This window comes from Phodopus roborovskii, unplaced genomic scaffold (assembly GCF_943737965.1).
Source record: "Phodopus roborovskii unplaced genomic scaffold, PHOROB, whole genome shotgun sequence".
Taxonomy (NCBI): Eukaryota; Metazoa; Chordata; class Mammalia; order Rodentia; family Cricetidae; genus Phodopus; species Phodopus roborovskii.
Genome location: NW_026125562.1, coordinates 2,782,943 through 2,803,970, shown reverse-complemented (window position 1 = coordinate 2,803,970; position 21,028 = coordinate 2,782,943). Strand labels below are relative to the sequence as shown.

General features: G+C 42.8%; 1 protein-coding gene across 1 annotated transcript in view; it reads right to left on the bottom strand.

Moving 5' to 3' along the window:
- Nucleotides 1-1,429: 1,429 nt before the first annotated feature.
- The window catches only part of Eeig2 (EEIG family member 2), a 46,613-nt gene continuing 27,014 nt past the window's right edge, over nt 1,430-21,028 (bottom strand). Inside the window, exons 4-11 of the mRNA XM_051177697.1 lie at nt 17,748-17,864; nt 13,305-13,351; nt 10,482-10,585; nt 5,667-5,762; nt 4,804-4,993; nt 4,581-4,708; nt 3,757-3,826; nt 1,430-1,686 (exon numbers count right to left, since the gene is read on the bottom strand). Coding sequence (XP_051033654.1) covers nt 1,644-1,686; nt 3,757-3,826; nt 4,581-4,708; nt 4,804-4,993; nt 5,667-5,762; nt 10,482-10,585; nt 13,305-13,351; nt 17,748-17,864 — 795 coding nt within the window. The 3' untranslated portion in view covers nt 1,430-1,643. The remainder of the gene's footprint in view (nt 1,687-3,756; nt 3,827-4,580; nt 4,709-4,803; nt 4,994-5,666; nt 5,763-10,481; nt 10,586-13,304; nt 13,352-17,747; nt 17,865-21,028) is intronic.

Here is a 21,028-nt window from a genome sequence, read left to right as displayed (position 1 = left end):
TGCCTTTAAAATTGTCAGAATAAACCCCTCTAAATAATATCTCCATTATCTGTAGTTAAAACTTTCTTTGATCTTTTTGTAACATAGAATGGATTGGTTCACTGGAAATCAGACAGCATACCCTCACCTATCTAGAAAACTTCTTCCCTGGTAAAGATGCTCATGTCAATGTCCCAGCCTCCAAAAAAATATCTTAACATGATTCAGAAAATCCTTTCTCTTAGTATTAAAATACTCTCAAACGGGGTGTCATTTTTTTTTAAAGCAACATCTATTTGTAGAAAATATTTTGGATTAATGTAGACTACCCAATTCTTGAGATATTAAAATAAAAATCCTAACATGAACAATTCCAATTTTCCAAACTTCCTAATCTGGATATTCAAACATTGTAACTCTATCTTTATTCTGTCAACATAAAAAGATCTTGGCCAGAGTAATTCTGTGCTGACCTACTGTGTTCCCAGACATGACCATGAAGGTGAGGACCGGGGCATTGCTGGCGTTGTACCGCCTCATGCTCTTTCTACATGGGTACTTCCAAACCCAGAAAAACTACCGCTCATGTGCGGCGCTGTTACCATGGATCCAGACTAGATATTTGCACCCGAAAAGCTGTATTAGAGGTATGTTACAGCCTACTCTGGCTTCAGACAGCTAAATTCTGACAGTAAAGAAAACGAAAAGTGCCAGTCAAGCAGCCGGTGAGATTAGCACTGCTCAGTAAGTGTCAGTTCACGGAAGTCTGGCTTCTTTAGGAAGGATGCCATTTTCCTGATCCTCTAACAGTCTTGCTTCTGACTGCTGAGACCAGCATGTCTTAGTACTGAATGGGTCATGAGACAGTTTTTCTCCTAGCCTGCCTATGGTAGTCTAACCTACTGACTATTAATTAAGCTTACCTTGACTCTTACAGAGTGCTACTGGGGCTCTTACAGTTCATCTAATATTAGTAACAAGGAACAATATATACTGCACAGTCACAACATTCCTCCCATACAACTATCTCAGACTTGGACACACCTGTCATATTCGACTTACGTCTGACTCATTTAGAATTATGAAGTATTTAAAATGTTTAAGTTATAATGTTTTCCCAAAGCACGGACACCCACTTCCTGTCAATTATTGCAATTATTGCATAAAAGGAGTTAATATACTTAGTACAATGCTATAGGAAACAGGACATGGAAGATTTACTTTAATAGTAATTACAATTATTTTGATAGCATTTATGGGTTTAAACTAACCTCACATACTGTCTCCTAAATGTAAAATTCAAAAACAGAGCCCAGACCTGTTGAGCACCCCAGCTTAGATTTTCATGTTGGAATACCACAATCACTCTCAGACGTGTCCAGGGCCATCTTCCTCCTGGGTGCCTGGAAGGCACAAGCAGACTGGGTGCTGAGGCAGGGTAGGCCTCCACCCTCCATTCACATGCTCCCTCAGGGGGTGAGTGTCTTGGAAATGATGGCGGAGGGGGCTTTGGGAAGGAGTCAGCATTGCTTTCCTCTTCACAGATGAATGTCACTTTGAAAACAGGGTCGTCGTTTTTCTTACATGCTTGACTAAAACACCTCGAAATACCTGTTGTCCACAGCTCACATACACAGGGAAGCTTCTGTCTGCTGATGTCACTTCTAGCGTTTGATCACAACCTGCTCGTAGGCTCCAGATCCTACCCTGAAAGAGCAGTGAGGGGGATACTCTCAGAACTGTAGAGGTGGCAACTCATGAAGCAATTTTCTCCCAGGTACACCAGGTGGTTTTCTCTCTTCGTCCTTCCCTCCTTCCCTCCCTTCTTCCCTCTCCCTCCCTCCCTTTTTCTCTCCCTCCCTCCCTCTCTTTGAGACAGGGTTTCCCCCTGTATCCCTGGCTGTCCTGGAAGACTAGGCCGGCCTTGATCTCAGTGATCCACCGCCTCCTGGCTCCAGGTGGTTTTCTATTGAGTTTATTTTTATAAGGCTTAAAGGTTTCATATACACAGACACACAGACAATCCTAAAATCAGCCTCAGCTAGGGCAGTGCATAGGGTTTTCATGGTGTTAATGATGACAGTCTTCAGCTTAATATTTTTCCAGAAAGTGTAACTTTTTTCCATTTTCTTTTCTCCCCCTCTCTATACCTCTCCTCTCTTCCTCAGGCTCTCGCCTTTCTCTTTTTCAGACAGGGTTTCAAGTAGTCTAGGCTGCTCTATATCTCTCTATGTAGCCAAGGATGGCTTTGAAGTCTGATCATTCTTGCCTCCACCTTGTGTAAGTGCTGGGCTTCTGGGCGGGGGGCTGACAGTCATGATGGGGTACAATTTCTTGGTAATGCAGCTGCCATGAGTCACCCTTACTTTTGTAAGCCTGGGAAGCTCACTGCTTCACCAAATGGGATGTGGGTAGAATTCTTAGTTTGGTCTGTTGCTGGTGCTATAGCTGAGCATGTAGAAGATACGAATGGCATTTGAATGTCAGAATACCAGAAGGAAGCATATATATATATATATATATATATATATATATATATATATATATATATATATGGAGAATAATGGCTGGAGAATTTTCAAATCTGATGAAATCTATAAGCACGGATATCCAAGAAGTTCGGTGAAGTTGAAACCGAATAGACACAGAAGAACATACCCAGCTACATCTCACTCCAACTTGTGAGAAAACTGACAGGAGAAAATCTTTCTGGGTGTGGTGCACATGCCTTCATTCCTAGCATCCAGGAGGCAGAGGCAGAGGCAGATAGAGGTTTGTGAGTTTGAGGCTACCTTGCTCTACATAGTGAGTTCCAGGCCAGTCAGGGCTATTCATTGAGACCCTGCCTCAAAAAATGTTTTAAAAAATATCCATTTAGGGGCTGGAGAGATGGCTCAGGAGTTAAGAGCCATTCCTGCTCTTCCAGAGGACCTGAGTTTGGTTTCCAGCATTTACATGGGGTGTCTCACAACTGTCTGTAATTCTGCTCCAGGGATATCTAATACTCTCTTCTGGCCTCTGTAGACTTCTCCCCCACCCCAGCATACACACACACACACACACACACACACACACACACACGCACGCACGCACGCACGCACGCACGCACGTGCGCAGCATACATACACACATGAAGAAATCTTTATAACAACCATATATACAAATTATGCAGAGAAAATTAAAAATAGAAATGAAAGCACACTTCTTGTTTAAAAAAGTGAAATGTCCCTAAGGTCAATAACAGCTTGACTGCTGAGTGCGTGCACAGCTGCTCACCCAGGTTAAGAGACCTGGCTGGCAATGCTTGCTTTGTTCTGCCTGAATTATTAGGCTAAGATTCTGTTCTAAATATTCTTTTTATATTACAATTGTCAGTGCTCTGTTGCCCAATATATTCTAAAAATATATTTAAATAAAGCAGTAAACTAACAGAGCGTAATGTTGAAGACATCCAGGAAAGGAAGGAGTATTCCAGTCTTCTCAAGCGAGCACATGCATTTGTCCTATTTCAGCCTCAGCACAACGGAAACTATCTTTGTCCTTGACTTGCAATTTTGTTTTCACAGAGCCCAGGTTGGCATCAGACTCACTATGTAGCTGAGGATGGCCCTGAACTCCTGATCTTTCTGCTTTCACTTTCCACATGCTGGGATTAAAGGAAGAAGCCATCACACTTGTTCATGTCACTCTGGAAACTAACAGCTGAGCTACATTTCCTCTCCTCATGGATTAAAACGGGCTGCGTTTTAGCAGAATGTGACTTGGTGTGTGACATACCTGTTTGGAAGGTGATGGCTGCCAAAGGTTGTACTTCCCCCAGGCCCCACAAATAACCTCAGTCCTTCCTCTGCAACACATAAATTCGAATGCTTGTTAAGCGTACGGTTATCAGATGACTATCAAATAATATACATACTGTAGTAATCTATATTTTGCATTTATTAAAGTGTATCAAAGTTTTATAGAGGCTTTGAAAGAGACAATTGGAAAGGCAGCCTAGAGCTCCTCACCAACTCCCCCAATGCTCTTTTTCTCTGAACAGGAATGACAGCTCTTTCCACACATTTTCATGAGGTTTAATTATTTCTATTTCCAGCCAGTTACACAAGAAAACAGTCCACTGTTAAGTGTTCTCAATTCCCCCAGTGTGAGTAATTGCACCTTTCAAGTTGATGCCATATAAATTCTCAGTTCCTGTGGAAAATGTAAGGACAGACTCTAGGATTCTATTCACCACTGTTTCAAGACCACCACTCCAGACCTCCAAACTGGGCCAGGAACACAGCACTCAAAGTGTATGGACCTTACAGCTTTCTTTAAAACCGATCTTTGCTCCCCTCACCCCAAACCCCAAGTTCTAGGGACAGAATCCAGGGCCTCATACATTCTAGGAATTTGCTGTACCACACCCCCTTCACTTGATTTCATCACTAAAGTTTGTTCTTTCTCCAATGTCACCAGCCTTGGTCACAGACAAGTTACAAACTGTCTTTGCTTTTGCGGACATGGGGTTGACTTTACACATATGCCATGGTAGCCCGACCACATGGGTTGACATAGCTGGGGACCACAGCATCTGTACTCATCTGTTCTCCACACACCTTCTGCACTGGAGTCGAGGCTGAAGTCTTGACTCTGCAGGATTTTCTCCACGATGTCATCCGCATCCACTCTGGTGTCGTCAACCCGCTTCAGCTGAGATTCAACAGAATCCTGCTTCACCGGGCACCTTTGAAAAGAAACACAGTAGTTTCTACCTTTTGTATTGCTCGTGTTATGAAAATAAAGACGTTTTAAATGTAGAGTCAGCACGAGGGAGGGTACCTGGTGAGTTTCTCAGGGAATTCTTCTTCTTTATCGGCTGTGTCAGGATTTGGTTCAGCTGTGATTTGCTCAATTTCATCACATGGCTCCAGAATGCTTTCAATTCCTGTTGATGTACTTCCCACTGAGGTATTTCTTCGGTGGCAGAACTCGGAGAAACTAGACGACCGGGAGTGACACGTGCTATACCCTGCCAGCGGAAAAAATCACTTTGGCAATATTAACAATATCAGACATACTACACTCTAACCTTTTCTTTTGTATGTGTATACATGTTGATACGGGTGCATGCACACATATGTGTAGATGCACATGTGTGAATGAGTGTATAGAGGTCAGTGGTGTGTGTGGTGTCTGACTGTCATGTGATTGCTGGTGACTGAACTCTGGTTCTCTTGCTGGCATGACAAGCACTTTACTGAACCATCTGTCATTTCTGAGGTGTTATTTCTTTATCCCATACCACAGTAGTTTCAAGTTTATTATTGAATTTTATTTTGTTTGGAGACAGGTATCTGCTATACAACAAGCAAAGGCTGGTCTTGAACTTGCCATCCTTCTCTCCCAGCCTCCCCATTGCTAGGATAACAGTTGTGTACCATGATACCTGGCTTCAAGGCCCGTTAGAACAATGGTTCTCAACCTGTGGTTTGCAACCCCTTTGGCACACCTCTATCTCCAAACAAATATTGACATTGCAGTTCATAACAGTAGCAAAATTACACTTATGTAGTAATGGAAATAATGTTAAGGTTGGGGGTCACCACAACATGAGGAATTGTATTGAAGAGATGCAGCATTAGGAAGGTTGAGAACCACTGCTTCAGAACAATAAGGAGTTGAATCCCACTGTGGGCCTCTACCTGATACTTTGGACTGCTGGCTTGCATAGCTTGATGTTCTAGAATGTCCCCAGGCACCAAGTTCATCTGGAACAGAGGCACTCTTTGCTGAAAGATCTGCAACAAGTCATGTGATGTTATTATTACTACTAAGTCAATGTCCAATTTGTATTCTAACCTGCAGATTTATTACTTTGCAAGTCTGTAATCAAGGAAAATGAATTACAAAATGATAGATCCCTTCAAATTGGTACAATGAAAACAACTACATTGCAAGACATTAAAGACTGCTTAAATACTTTAGTTCACTGGAAAGTTAAGGTACTTTTATAATGTTTACTAGTAGTGTATCTTAAAACCATTAGGTGTGTGTGTGTGTGTGTGTGTGTGTGTGTGTGTGCATGTGTTCAACATTTTTCTAATAAGTCAATCTTATTCTTACAAATTCTCATGAAGCTGCTGGATTTTGGTGGTTTTTTCCTTCCTTTACTTATTCATTTTATCTTTATCTCTATATCTATCTATCTATCTATCTATCTATCTATCTATCTATCTACCTACCTACCTACCTACCTACCTACCTACCTACCTACCTATCTGACAGGGTCTTATATAACCCCAGCTATCCTTAAATCCACTCAGTAGTTGAGACTGGCCTTCAATTCTTTCCCCTCCTTCCTTGATGTCCCCAGTGCTGGGATTACAGGTGTACACCACCATGCCCTGCCACTTTACCATTGTTCTATTTTGATTTTAGGTAGAGTTGAGGAGATCTCAAATGTTCAGAACTCACAACAGTAATGTGCTTTGATGTCAGCCTTCCTAGTGCTAGGCTATCCAGGGGGCAATGCTGTAACTTAGCAACACAGCATAAGTTGTAGTACCCAAGATGCAAGTTCTTAAGAAGTTGGTTTCAAGCCTGGAGATGGCACAGCTGTCTAGAGCACTGGATGGCTGTTCTCCCAGAGAACTTGGGTTCAGTTCCCAGTACCCGCAGGGCATCTCACAACCACCTGTAACTCCAGTTCCAGGGAACCAATATCCTCTTTTGGTCTCTACAGGCACTGCATGCATGTGGTGCATAGACATGCCTACAGATAAAACACTCAAACGCTAAAGATAAAATCAATAAAACCTTAGAAAAAATAGTAAAAAAGAAACTGATGATAGTACAGTTTGAAAGTAAAAAGACAAAGCAGTTCCAACGCTGTTTCCAGTAGCTCCTTATGCATGTTCATAGTCTAGATAGCAACTATGTATTTGCAGAAGCAGCCATCCTCCACAGAAGACAGAACTGTGACTGTTTAGCATTAGTGTAAAACACTTGGACACTGGAACTGTTGTTCACTTAGGAGCAGAAGGAAGCAGCTGAGTGAGGTACTTGCCACAGCAGTAATTCTCTAAGTGAGATAGATGGTGCACACAGTTGGGCCAACAAATGCTGCCCAACGTGCAACCTACTGGTCCTGTGTAAAAGACTCCTCATGTCTAGGCAGAATGCAAGGATCCCAAAAATCTCTCTACAATAACCCAAACCCAAAGGCTAGCTCCAACAAAACCCTCTCCAGGAGATAGTTCATGGAGTTCCTGTATGCCCAAAATCTATCCCAGTGTTTGGCTCAGATCTCAGCCATCTTTCTTCTGCTTTTCAAAATATATTCAACCCATATAAAAGTTCATTAAGCTCTTATCAAACCAGTTGTCTGTGGTATAGGTGAAACTAAGGCATTGGGGACACAAAGTAAATGAGACAAAACACATGGTCAAAATTTGGAGATCGAACAAAGAGAATACAGTGTGTGCATCATTATCCAAAGGTATTAAGGACTCCAAAGGCCAGTGCATCCTATTCATGGGATGAGACCTCAGAGAGAAGACTAGCCCAGGATCTGCCAATGTAGGAGTCTCGCAGCTTGCTGAGGAGGGAAGGACATAGGGTACAGCAAACTTGTAGAGCAGCAAATGGTTTGGTGAAGTCAGCACCTGGCGCAGTGGGGAGATGACTATTGGGAAAAGAGGCTGAACTTGAGCACAGGCCAGCTGATGACGACCTTTCTGAGAGCTGAATGAAAGAAATACTTCAGTGACTTTAAGCAAGGGATTTAGCTACTGGTTTGTGCCAGGATACCTGAGCATTAGGAGAAAAAGTTAGGCAAATCTGCACTAAGTATGTGATGTTGACAGTCAATGCTCATCACACTGACCTATCCCTGGTCTCTGGGCTATAAAGCACTGATCACAAAGAATCCAAAGTCTGGCTGGGGAGAAAGATGAATTCAAAAACTTCAGTAATGATGTGTGTCATGAAGTGGACTTTCCCCAAAACATTTGGAGAATGGAAAGTATTTAACACACATTTATATAGCCACATTGTATTTATGAGACAGTTAAATATAGGGTGTGGACCAGATTGCCCAGAAAACTAAGTAGAGGGGCCCAAACCCATTGTGGAACAGCAATGATGGAGAGGAGGTGGGGGGTGTTTTTATGCCTTAGTTTCTGTTTTTGAAGGACTGGGAACATAACCCAGGGTCTCAAGTGATCAGGCAAGTGCTCTCTATCATAGCTATAGCACTGGCACTTTGAGGAAGTTTCTTTTTATTTTTTTTGTTATTATTGGAGAATTTCATGCATGTATATGTGTTTTGATCAGATTCACCATCCTCTCCAATTCCTCTTGTACTTCTCCAACACTTTTCCCTACCAACTTAACGTGCTGTGCTCTTAAAGCCACTGAATCCCCTTAGTGCTGCCTCTGTGTAGGACATCTACTGGAGCATGGGTAGCCTCTGAGAGGCCACATTCCTGAAGAAGACTCACTTTCCCTCCCCTTGAAGCTGCCAATTACAAACAGATTCTAGGCTTTAAAAAATCCATTACATTTATTGTGTGTGTGTGTGTGTGTGTGTGTGTGTGTGTGTGTGTGTGTGTGCGCGCGCGCTATATGGCATACACATGGAGGCCAGGCCAGATGACAACTAGCTAACTAGCTTGTGGCAAACCTCTGCTTCCTTCGGTGGGGCCTAGGGATTGAACTCGGGTCATCAGAAATGGCAGCAAGTGTCTTTACTCACTGAACTATCTTGCTTGCTCAAGAAATCCCGAAGAATGGAGAAGAGGAAAAGTCATGAAGGCAGGAGACAAGGGAAGAGAAGGCTTCAAGGAAGAATTAGTGGCTGAGTCGTACGAGAACTGAACTAATTCCCACGGGATTTGGAGATCATGTAACCGCAGACATCAAGACAGGATACACATCAGCTTGCAAATGAGTTTAACAATATATGGACGGTGTGATGGTTAACTCTCACTGCAAATTTGACTAGACTAGGAGTCACCTAAGGGACACCTATCTGGATGTGTCTGTGAGGGTGTTTCCAGGGAGGCTTAACTGAGCAGAGTGGGACTCAATAAAAACAGGAAAGAGGAAACCAGCTGAACACAAGCATTTACAGAAAACCATCTGGACAGGATGAACATTTCTCTTCCTGTTTCCTGGCTGTGGGTGCAATGTGAGCAGACACTCCCATCCCACCATGACTTCCCCACAGCGACAGACTGCAACCCCTGGAACTGTGAGCCCAAATATCCTCCTTTTGTCATAGCAACAAGAAAAGTAAAAGAATCCAAGCAGTATTGGTTTGTCTACATAACTGTGTTGCATGCCCCAAATATGTATTTTCTTGATGATACTTCACATCTGTCTACCTATCCAATACTGGACTGCTGGAGTCTAGAAAACAACAGAAGATAGAGAAGATGGATATTATCCTATCATAAGTATAATAGGTCTATTTTACATTTTCTCAATATAGACAACAGCTCAGGATATTTAAGTGCTGAGGGGGGAGTTGATGGAAAGTTTAACAGTATTCATAAGATTAGCTGGTCCTAAATCAAGAAATCCATACTCAAAATTACGTATAAGAAACCCTATCATTGCACATTTGAAAAGGCAGTGAAAATGTTAATCCTAATACTTCACCTTTCTTTCCAACAATATACTCTGTCCCCATAATTTGGGAGATAGAAGGAAACTCTTACGTCCTTTGCTTGTGGCCAGGTTGGCATCTTGCCTACCCTGCTTTTAGCAACCACAGTAAATTCTGCCTCTACTGGAAGATGTCTAGGGAAGTGGATCTCTAAGTGTGCTCGGGACCAGCACCAGCAACAAAGGAGCTGAACTGGTGTGCATTATAAAGTTCCAGGCACCAACTTGGGTTGACCAAGTCCAAAACTGGCTGCTAGCAGTGTGTTTTTGATACCTTCTGCCCCCAGGTAAATCAAATGCACAGAGAGGCTTGAGAAGCAACAAGAAGGGAATGAGGAAGAGCAACACCAAAGAGCTGACAGGTGAATGTGCCCAGCACGAGGGAGGAATGGGAAAAATTGGAGGTTCTTATGTTTGTAAGGAGTGGATGCAGCCAGTGAGAGGCAATGTTAGCACAACATTCAGCTGTTACTATCAGTCACGTTACTTTAAACAAATAAAATACTGGCTTGGCTGACATACCAACTGGCATATTCCAAGTCAAGAGTGCATACAAATTTACATGTGGGTAGGTTGTAGGAATCTCTTTTTGCATTCATTTGTTTGTTTTCGTGTATGTGTGTGTGGACAAGCATGTGTCACAGAATGCTTGTGGAGGTCAGAGGACAATCTGTTTTCTCCTTAAACTGTGTGGATTCCAAAGATTAAACTCAGGTCATCAGGCTTGGCGGCAGGCACCCTGACCTGCTGAGCCATCCAGACAGCCCCTCCGGGTTTAGGAATCAATTAAGAAATTAAATAGTATCGTTTTTCAGAAACCAAGGGATCAGGAAGCTATATACCCATACCTGCTATTCCAAGATGCACTTTGAGTGTCTCCCCGCCTTTTCTATCCTCTTCTAGAGACTCGGGTTCTCCGGCGATGGGTATTGACATGGATGTGGAGGGAGGCCTGGAAACAGACAGTCTAAGGATCAGATCTTGAATCACATGGGAGCCTGAAGGTTTGAACTACAGTTAGAGAGTCACTGTGCGGCCAGTACCTGGCCTTAGCAAGCTGCTTATTACAGTTAGCCCTTTGAGGATGAAATCAAAGTCATTAAATAACCCATAAGTATCTTTTAGAACCCCAAGACCTGGATAACAAATGTGGGAGAGGGTGCTGGGTCCCAGGGAGCTAGAGTTACAGATGATTGTGAGCCACCTGACATGGGTGCTGGGAACTGAATTTGGTCCTCTGCAAGGCTCTTAATCACCGAGCGGAGCCTCTTGCCTGTGGGAAAGGGGCTTTTGTACAACAAAATACTGGGAACAGAAAGAGTACTGTCTTGTGGAGTGTGTGTGTGTGTGTGTGTGTGTGTGTGTGTGTGTGAGAGAGAGAGAGAGAGAGAGAGAGAGAGAGAGAGAGAGAGAGAGAATCCAATGTGGTACCATAGTCCTGTAATTTTAGGAGTTGAGGCACAAGGACCAGGAGATCAAGCTCATCCTTGGGCACATAGCAAGCTGGATACTAACCTGGGCTATATGAGCCTGTCTTACAGCCATGACAAAGCCTTCAATAGTGCCTTTGGGACAAAGCTCCATCTCCTAGTATGATGCCCAAGGCTCTTCACAAGTCCAATTTTGAGCAACCTCTTTAATTGCCAATAATTGTATTTTGACTTTTGTTGTGATATTTTTTGGGGGGTGTGGTTTTGAGACATGATCTCACTCTGTAGCCTTGCTTGGTTTAGTAACCTGTATGTAGACCAGACTGGCCTTGAAATCATGAAGATCCTCCTGCCTCAGTCTTGTACCACCAGGCCCAGCTAAGTTACATGTTTAAATAACACAAATAACTTGGTTGAAGAAGGGGAAAAAAAAAAACCTCAATTAAAACATTTCATGGGGAAAATGTATAAAAGATTCAAGCAAAGAACGAGCTCTACAATAATAGTCATAAATCACCAGGGACTGGCCTGTGTCTGCAAGCCTGGATTCTTAAATATCAGTCGTCTTCCCTTCCACAGGCGATTACATCAACAACACATCTGACACTATTGTGAATTTGACAATAGTGTCCTGCTGTCTCAGAGACTCAGGAGTCATTTCTGTTGAGTGCTCAAAGACAGGGGTAATTAGCATTCAGACAGAACAAGCTGACCATGGGCTGTTAGTATAGCACACTCAGAATCTGAAATCTTAACTAGGCTGCTGCAGTTCTGTTGCCCGGGGCAACCCAATTCAGTGACTAGCCACCAAGGGCCCATTGTGTGTTGGCTCTGTTCTATCACTCCTTTTGTTAAAAAAAATGTATAACATTCTTTGTCAGGATCCTTTGATACAGCATAGTTGCAGGTTAAAGAATTGGGGATTATTTTAATTTTAAAGTAATGTTCAGAGTCTGTGAAAAATGACCTCCTAAAATGACACCATCATCTACTGGATGTTCCACAAATATCCCAAGCACCACAATGCCCTATGTGCGAGCCAACTTGTTTTCTCTGCCTGGAATGTCTCTACACGCCTTTCATGCTTAGTGTACATTCTTATTTATCAGAGCTTAGCCCATGCCGCCCCCTCAGTGAGGACTTTGTGTCTTTCAAGGAACGGTGGTGGTTAGAGTCCCTCCACTCTCTGCTGCACACGTCCCACACTGATGGGGCAGCCAGCAGAGCGGGGCACACATCTCTCCAGTAGCTATTTACCTTCAGCTCCACACAGACACACTTGGCCAAGACAATTGCTCTGTCTCAGCTTCCTCCTTTGTAAGGCAAGAATTTGGACCACACCAGAATGCTTTACAAATTCTCTTTTTTAGATGTGGGTTTTGTTGTGTCTTACATCTGAGCTCTGAATCATTCCTCGTGTGGCTTCTCAGGAGAGAAACATTAGCTAATGAAATGGTTACACGATCTACCTCTTTTGTCCTTATTCCCATCACAGCTCCCTCAGATTGTCTCTTGTCTACCTTGAATCATAATGAGAGCATTTACTTTTCACCGGAAACCTCTGTAGCCTTTTATCGTATTCAGAAGGTCAGTGGAGTCCTTATTCTAATGGCCCACAAGATGACCATCTGACCTCATCTCCTGTTACCAAGCTCTCCACTCCCTCTGCTCTAGATATGTGGTCTCCAGGCGGTTACTTGAGCATGCTGGGAACCATACCCTCTCAAGGCTTTGTTCTATTCTCTCTACCTTGAATACTCTTTCCCTAAATATCCATGTGTCTTGTTTCCGACCTCCTTCAAGTCTACTCAAATGTCATCTTAAGCAGGGAGACCTCCCCTGATACATGATATAAAACAGCAAAAGCTCTTCACAGCATCATCCTGCTCCCATGCTACTCCTTACCAGAGTGCTTATTCCTAGGCTCCTCTGTTTGTCATTACTTGGCTGTTTCTTACAGTATAAGTACAGTATAAGTAGAATGCAGTACCACACACTGTAAGACACCTACTGAGTATCTATTAAAGAGGTGAATAAGGAAATAGAAAGTAAATGAAAACCTCAGTTTGTACAACTTCATCTTAAACCTGAAAACCCAAAGATAGCAAATGATTCATAACCTGTAATAGGAAACGGTCATGTCTGCGACATTCAGGCCAGTCTACCACAGTCTGCCTACACACCTGCTTCAATTTATATCATAGTTGCAGATGACAATCCATTTACTGGTTATCAACTTACGTTTTAAAACATGGGTCACCAGACATCAGCTGCATACTGATCAAAACCTAAACAAAAGAGCGACAAGTGCCACAATTAGAAAGCTTCTTCAGCAGCCAGCTTTTGCTAACTGTATTTCCCCCGTGATATCCAGTCTTATATTTTCTATCCGGAAAACATTAGGTGAAATGAATGTTTGACAAGGGTATACATGGATTATAAATCACCTTTAATGTTCAAAACCTTGTGGAAGAGATAAGAATGAAAAGTAAGCATTTCCCAGTAATAATCCTTCCTTAGCATGCCTGTGTCTGGTTTGTCTGCGTTTACTCCAGAATCCTGTGGGATGCAAATATTTGATAACCAGGCTCTCCAGCTCCACAGGCTAAGGCTTCATGGGATATCTGCTCGGGGCTCTGAAGGGCAGGGAGCCTTTTTGTCTTTTTGTCAGCTTTGGACCAGGACTTGGAAACAGGCCTTGCTGTTTCCTTCTGAGATGCTGATACATTGGTAGCTAAGTAACTTGTAAGAATCCACCACAGGACAATTACACTCTTTTTTTTTTTTTTTTTTTTTTTTCCTGAGACAGTCTGGCCTCATACTTACTATGTGTCATGGGGTGGTCTTAAACTTCACCTTTTCTTCCTTCGTGAGTGCTGCGATCCCAGGCATGTGCTACCATACGCTTTATGTGGTGCTGAGGCTTTGTGTATGCTAGGCAGGCTTCCTACCAACCAGGCAATATTCCCAGCCCCAAATTCACACTCTTGTGGGAAAAACAATAACAATGTCATTCACAATGGTGGTGACTTGAGAATTCATTATGTTTTGGCTCTTTGAGAGTCTCAGTATTCCAGGGTACCCTCAGACTTGCTAGGTAGTCAAGAATAACATCAAACTTATGATCTTCTTGCCTCAATCCCAAGTGCTGGGGTCACACACAGGCATCACACACTTGCCTTGATTTGGGAACTTACATTCCAGATATAAACTACATGTCCTATACACATCATCTCATTCATCTTCAACACTCCAATCAGCGAGTAACATTCTCATTTTGAGACCATAGAGATTAGGGACATTTTCTGAATCATAGAGCTGGCACAGCGCAAAACCCAGAACTACACTTACTGAGTTCATAGTCATAACAACAAACAGGACACTTAAAGATTACTGCACATTTTCCAGCCAATGTTTGACCTGCATCTTCTATAACCTTATTTCATTCCTATCTCTTTACCCAGGACCTCCACTACTGTCCCTTTCTTATTTTATTTTTCCCTTAAGTCTCACACCTGTCCTATTGTGCTGGCTGTCTTATTACTGCCTCTTTCACACAATCCTCCAATCTGATTTCCAACTCTACAGGACTGCATTTATGACTATTGGAATGTCTTGGGATGGAAGAATTGTGTAGTGGGGCAGAACAGAGAAGCAACACAGCTGTAAGAGGTAAGAGGCCGAGCTTTGTTCTTAAGACATGGGTACACTACTGCTGTTTCTTTGTATGTTGACAAAGATGGTCCATTCAAGGGAGACATGACTAAGCACAGAATCCTTGATTATGCCTGTGTGGATTCTAGAGCCCAAGCAAAGGACTGACTTCTTCTCCTCCTCCTCCACCTTTTGGGTGGGCATTTTTTAAATTTTTTCTTTTTTTTTTATTACTTTACTTTTTACATTCCAATCCCAGTTCCTCCCAATCTGTTCCACCAAGAGGGTAAGGACTCCCCTAGGAAGTCTACTAAGTCTAGGACTGACTTCTTACAGGAAGAGGGTCATGTCATCCCTGTAACCACAGGCAAGATAGCCGTCATACACTGTCCTAGGACCGGAGAGACAAGTAGAGGTGTAAAGGGGCGTGAGTTTAATGAGTTCTATCTTTTCAATAAAGGAGAGGCTTAGCTGAGGTAAAATGTGGGGTATGAAAATACATTGAGAAGAAAGGCAGGAAGGTGAGTCTCTAAATTGGGACAGGACGCAGAGTACGGCTGCCAGCTGGAGGTGAGCCCGATTTCAGTAATGCCCACTCATCTGTGTGTCCTCTAGTGACATTCAGCTCAGGACACAGACTCCGGGAGGACACAGGCAAACCAAGTAGGGTTGGAGATCTGCAGGGACAGCCACAGGAAAAGGCAGCAGAGTGGTAATTCATGGAGGAGAGTCATGATGTGCACTAAGCTGGGTAAGGGAGAGTGGGAGCAGGTGAGGCCTGGCAGATAGAGCATGAGAAAGGGGTAGGGTTGAAGACAGCTGTGTGAGGTGACCGCGAGGGCTGGGGACATAGAGATGGTGGTAGGAGAGGGGCAATTACCTGAAATTAAACAGCTATTTCAGTGTGGGGGAGATGACTGAATGGTTACACACTCATCACAAAAAGGACACACACACACACACACACACACACACACACACACACGTGTGCTATTTAGATATGGGTCATTTGCTTTTTAATATAAGAAATACATATATTTTTCACTGGACTTCTTTTGGTAACTTGTTCAGGGTCATTGAGAATGAGCAGTATAGTCGGTGGGTTTTGAGAATGGGGATTAGAGGGCATGGTAAAGTGAAAAGGCCACCAAACAGCAGATATGCATGCTGGTCTCTGCTGTCGCCCACTACTTTTCTTAAAGGAGGCACCTAGCCTTCCGAGTCTCACTGTCTCCTTTATAAAACAGGGATAAAAACGGTTCCCCATGTGTAGTGGTGTGAATAAGAATGGCCTCCATAGACCATTGTTTGAATGACTGTCCCTTAGGGAGTGGAACTATTAGGAGGTGTGGCCTTGTTGGAGGAAGTGCATCACTGTGAAGGTGGGCTTTGAGGTCTTACAAGCTCAAGTCTGCCAGTGTGACAGTCTCCTACCGTCTTCAGATCAAGATGTATGACTTTCAGCTCCTTCTCCACCACCACATCTGCCTGCATTCTGCCATGCCTCACCATGATGGGCTGTAAGCCAGCCCACTTAAATGTTTTCCTTTATAAGCGTTGCCATGGTCGTGGTGTCTCTTCACAGCAATAGAAAGCTTAACTAAGACACCGTCTATCTAGACCCGCCAATCTCATGGGGGTGGGGTGGGGTATGTACAAGTGCCCTGAGATGTTTTCAGAGGTATATATCAACAAAATCAAACAGACTCGAAGTTCATAGTGTGGTGCTCTCTTAATTTCCTCTTTTCCTTCATTGGCTTGTTTGTTTATTTAGGTTTTTTGAGGTAGGGTTTCACTGTGTAGTCCTGGCTGTCCTGGATCTCACCTCTGTAGACCAGGCTTGCCTTGAACTCACAGAGATCTGGCTTCCTCTGCCTCCCAACCACTGGGATTCAAGGCATGCACCACTACCTGGCTCCTACCTTGGTTTTGAGACAGGGATTATGTGGCTAAGGGTAGCCTTGAACCCCTGATCTTCCTTGTCTCCACCTCTCAAGGGCTTTAATTACAGGTATGAACCACAATACCTAACATTTCCTCATCTTCTTTATTATTTTCCTCTCCACATCTCACCTTTCTTAAAGATGCTGAAGTGTGCTAAATGTTCACTAAAAACAAAGTTGAAACTGTAGGTATAAAGTAATTCTTCACTTAACTAACTTTTCAATAAAAACCACTTGGTATTTAAATAGCTATCTTTCTTCTTCTTAGGCAACTCACTAGTTAAGTAAAAGTGCAGCAAAGATTCTTCTTGGTATAAGATATTTTCTGAATATTTCCCCAATGGATCTAATTTAACATTTCCACCAAGCTCATGAAGCATACATTCTTTGTGATTACCTGAACACATGGCCCCTGATGAGATCTGGAGAAATAAGGAGATGTCCATGAGTGGCTCTGCGTGTCACTTCACTGGTTACATATAGGCAAATGTGTGTGTCAGTGCACAAGCCTGTGCATACACAAAACTCAGAGGAGGGCACCAGAGGTCCTCTTTTCACTTTTAGCCTTATCCCTTTGTGGCAAGCTCTCTCCCCGAGCTGGGGGCTTGCATTTTACAGCTAGGTTGGCAGCCAGGAGCTCTAGCAACCTTTCTGATTCTACTTCCCACAGCACCGGGGTTACAGGTAGGAGCAAAACCATCTCTGTCTTCTTACATGTACTGGGATCTGAACTCAGCTCTGCGTGGCTGTGTAGTAACTGTTCTTAACTACTAAGTTAGCTTCCTAGCCCTGAAGATAGCTATCTGTCCTTTAAGCCGTGTATCTAATCATCATGTTCCCTCTCCCCAACAAGCATTCTGTTGTAGTGGTGGTGTATTTGTTCACAGCACCAATGAGAAACACACTGGACCATAAAGGTGATCATTATTTTTCACTGCTTCTATGGCTTGGAAGGGTCTTTCTCTAGAGGTGTAGAGGTTCATGATCTTAGTATGGAGTCCCATTGTATCCATGACAACAGGTACCTGTGCTTAGTTAGATGCAGAAAATCTCTTTTATTGGCATGTAAATCTTGAAGAGGGCTTACTTTAAGAATGGAATTGTCCTGTCTTGTATTTTTGGTATCGTAGCCTTCCAGTAAACAGCGACGAGTGGTATTTCCTGATCCAGCAAACTCTGCCAGGTTTAGATCTGCAAAGCCCAGCTATGAAAAGAAAGAGAATCATATTAATAGACTATCTAGTAGGCTCTACTATATCTCCTTAAAATAGACATTCAACCCATGAGTTTTTCTCAAACCTTTCAGTTCTTGTCTTCTTACTCCTACCTGCTTTATTTTATATGGGTCCTTAATTTAGTTGCTTTTTAATAAAAATCTACTACCTACTCATCTTTTATCATGGATTTGATGTGCTGTGCTGAATACATTTCAGTACACATTAAAATAAACATATGACTGTGATAGTATAACTAAGGCACATCAAAAGGCAAAATCACTCACACTAACACCTACACTCACATTGTACCGTGGGGATAACAGGCAATTGTGCTCATGTGCAGCCATGTACAGACTCCCACTCCTCTATACTGGATCCTGCCCTATGCTGAGTTAGCCACCAGGGACTGGAGATCATTACAGGGTAAGTTCTCATTCTCCACACACTCACGAGGACTCAGGTGAGCCTTTTCCCTTCTTTAGTAGGGGCATCTTTTCCTCCCTCATCTTCCTGCTAACCAACCATCCTTCAGCTGAGTCTCTCTACGGAAGCTGCTGTTTCCCTGGCTCACTGCCTGACCCACACCTACCCTCTCTGTCGCTACTCAGGAGTTCAGTTGAAACTTGTTCCTCTTTTACCTTGCTACCCAGAAATGCCATTTCCTGCCATTATCAAAGCTTGCTCCAGTTTTTCCTCTGATGTTGCTTAACCCAGATTCACTGTTCAAGTGTGCCCCTTATATCATTATTCTTTTAGTAGTTTACTTCTACAAAAAGTGAATTAAGCACATCTCTAAGAACATGTAATAAGCTGTATAATATGTTGCAAACATTGCTGACCTTGTTTGTTTCAAGGTTGTTTTTTTGTGTATAATGTATGTGGTATGTTTATATATACATAGGTGTGCACATCCAATAGTGCGTGTGCAGAGGTCAGAGGGCAACCTCAGGCTTTGGTCTTCACCTTCCACCATGTTTGAGGCAGGGCCCTTTGTTATTTGCCACTGTGCTGTACATGCTAGGCTAGCTGGCCTGCAGGGATCCTCCTGTCTTTACTTCCTGTCTCATTGTAGCACAGATATTCTGGGTTTACATATTCTAGGGGATCTAAATGCAGATTTTTACACTTGTGCAGCAAGCATCTTCCCTATGAGTCATCGCTCTAGACCCACTTTTAGGGGCATACAAGAGGATGGTTTTAATTGCATATTGGAGCATTATTTCAGTAGGTTTTAAAATTAATTTTTTTTTACATCCCAATCAAAGTGTTCCCTACCATCTACTCTCCTTTTAGTGCTGGGAACCAATTCCAGGGCCTTGCACATTTCTCAGTATGTGCTCTACGGCTGACTTGTACACTAAGGTCTGGATGAATGCACCTTAAACAGAGGACAGAACTTGCATGCTTGCTCTGAAATCTGCCACACAATGACATACTGAGGAGCCCACCATCTGCAAACCAGGAAGTAGGCTCTCCACAGATGCTAGATCTGTTGGTATTATGGCCTCAGGCTTCTCGGCATCTAGAATGCTGAGAACTAAATGTATTTTGTTTATGCCATTCTGTCTGTTCTTTCTTACAGCAGCAAAACCCAAAAGTGACATGCCAATGTACCTTTTATGTGTCATACTCTTACATAGACCCAGGAGAACAAGGGGAACAGGAAAACATATTCTGACTTCAAAGGACTCTCATCACAGACTTTAAAGCATGGTGCCAGAGAATCCATATCTCTTTATGACTTTCTTTGGCTTCACCAAGATAACCGTCACAGGAATAGCTATGTGTATGTGTTTCATAAATATGCCATACATATATACCACATTCATGGAAGACATTAACTTATTTAGAAGATATTTTTTAACATTTGTATTTCAGGTAACATTAGACAATAATTAGGAACATAGAAAGTTTTTCCCTTTTCTGGTGCTGGGGATGATGAAACCCAAGGTCTATTTTATGCTCTTCCAGAGCTATCCTATAGTACTGCCTGGAGGTGCTGTGGTAAAGGATGACACAATTGGAAGAGAGAAGAGTTCTCAGTGGGAAGGCATGACTAAGCGGAATCTTTAACGATACACGAGTTGAAAAGACAAGGGGAGGGAGGAATACATGCATGGTGTCAAGTCACAAGGCAAAGAAGCTAAAATAGCATGAGAGGCTCTAGGAAGTTTATGATGGCAGTATGCCCGCAAGAATAAGGGGTGAGAGAGAAAGGACAGAAACAGAGAACACAGGTGGCAGGCAGAAGAGATGAGGCAGCAGAAATGATTTGCAAACAAAAATGGATCTTATTTATTAGCTTATAGAATTTCCAATTTTCTTTAAGTCAGTGAATAGCTACTGAAGAACTAAAAGTGGGGAATGATATATCATGTTTTATTTTAGGAAGATCACTCTGGCGGGACTAATGAAGGTGGGGTTAGACAACAGAGGAAACAGACTAAGCAGGAGGCCAAAAGGGGCTGTCAATAGAAAATGATGCAGGCAGGCATAAGCTAAGGCAATAGTTTCACAAAAGGCGAGAGAATATGGTTTTAAGAGCTCTTAGAAAAGAATAAAATGTATGAACAGTTACCAGCAACAGACCTTGCTGTTTGCCTGCCCAACACTAAGTACCCCATAGTCCTTGCTCAAACTCCATTTCCCCCAGAGATTCAATCTTCTTAATTATCCTTGTGCAAACAGAGGGACCCATCACATTGCTACATTGTGGTCAGTCTTGCTCAACAACAGCAATCCATTCCTATGGCCACAGGTGGTTGGGGTGCATATATGGTCTAGTTATATTCATTAAAACATATAGGGGAGTCCTCTGAGAGCATCTAGGAAATGCTTTCTTACTCAACAAAAATACCACACAGAGACCAGCTAGGGGATTTTCTGCACATGAATTGTGTTGAAAAACTTGAGTAACTAGACACCTAATGTCCAGGTGTGTAGTGTTGATCAAGAATAAAGCCATCACAGAGGGAAAGGGGATAATGGATCCCTGACCACATTCCTTAGTCAGTGTATTAACCAATCCTGGAGCAGCAATATCTTCTATCTACTTGTTTTGTATCATTAGTAAGCCATAGAGTCAAGAAAACCAGAGAACATTCTCTAGTAGGGAGGCTAAACCCATAATAAGCTTCCAGAACATTATTAT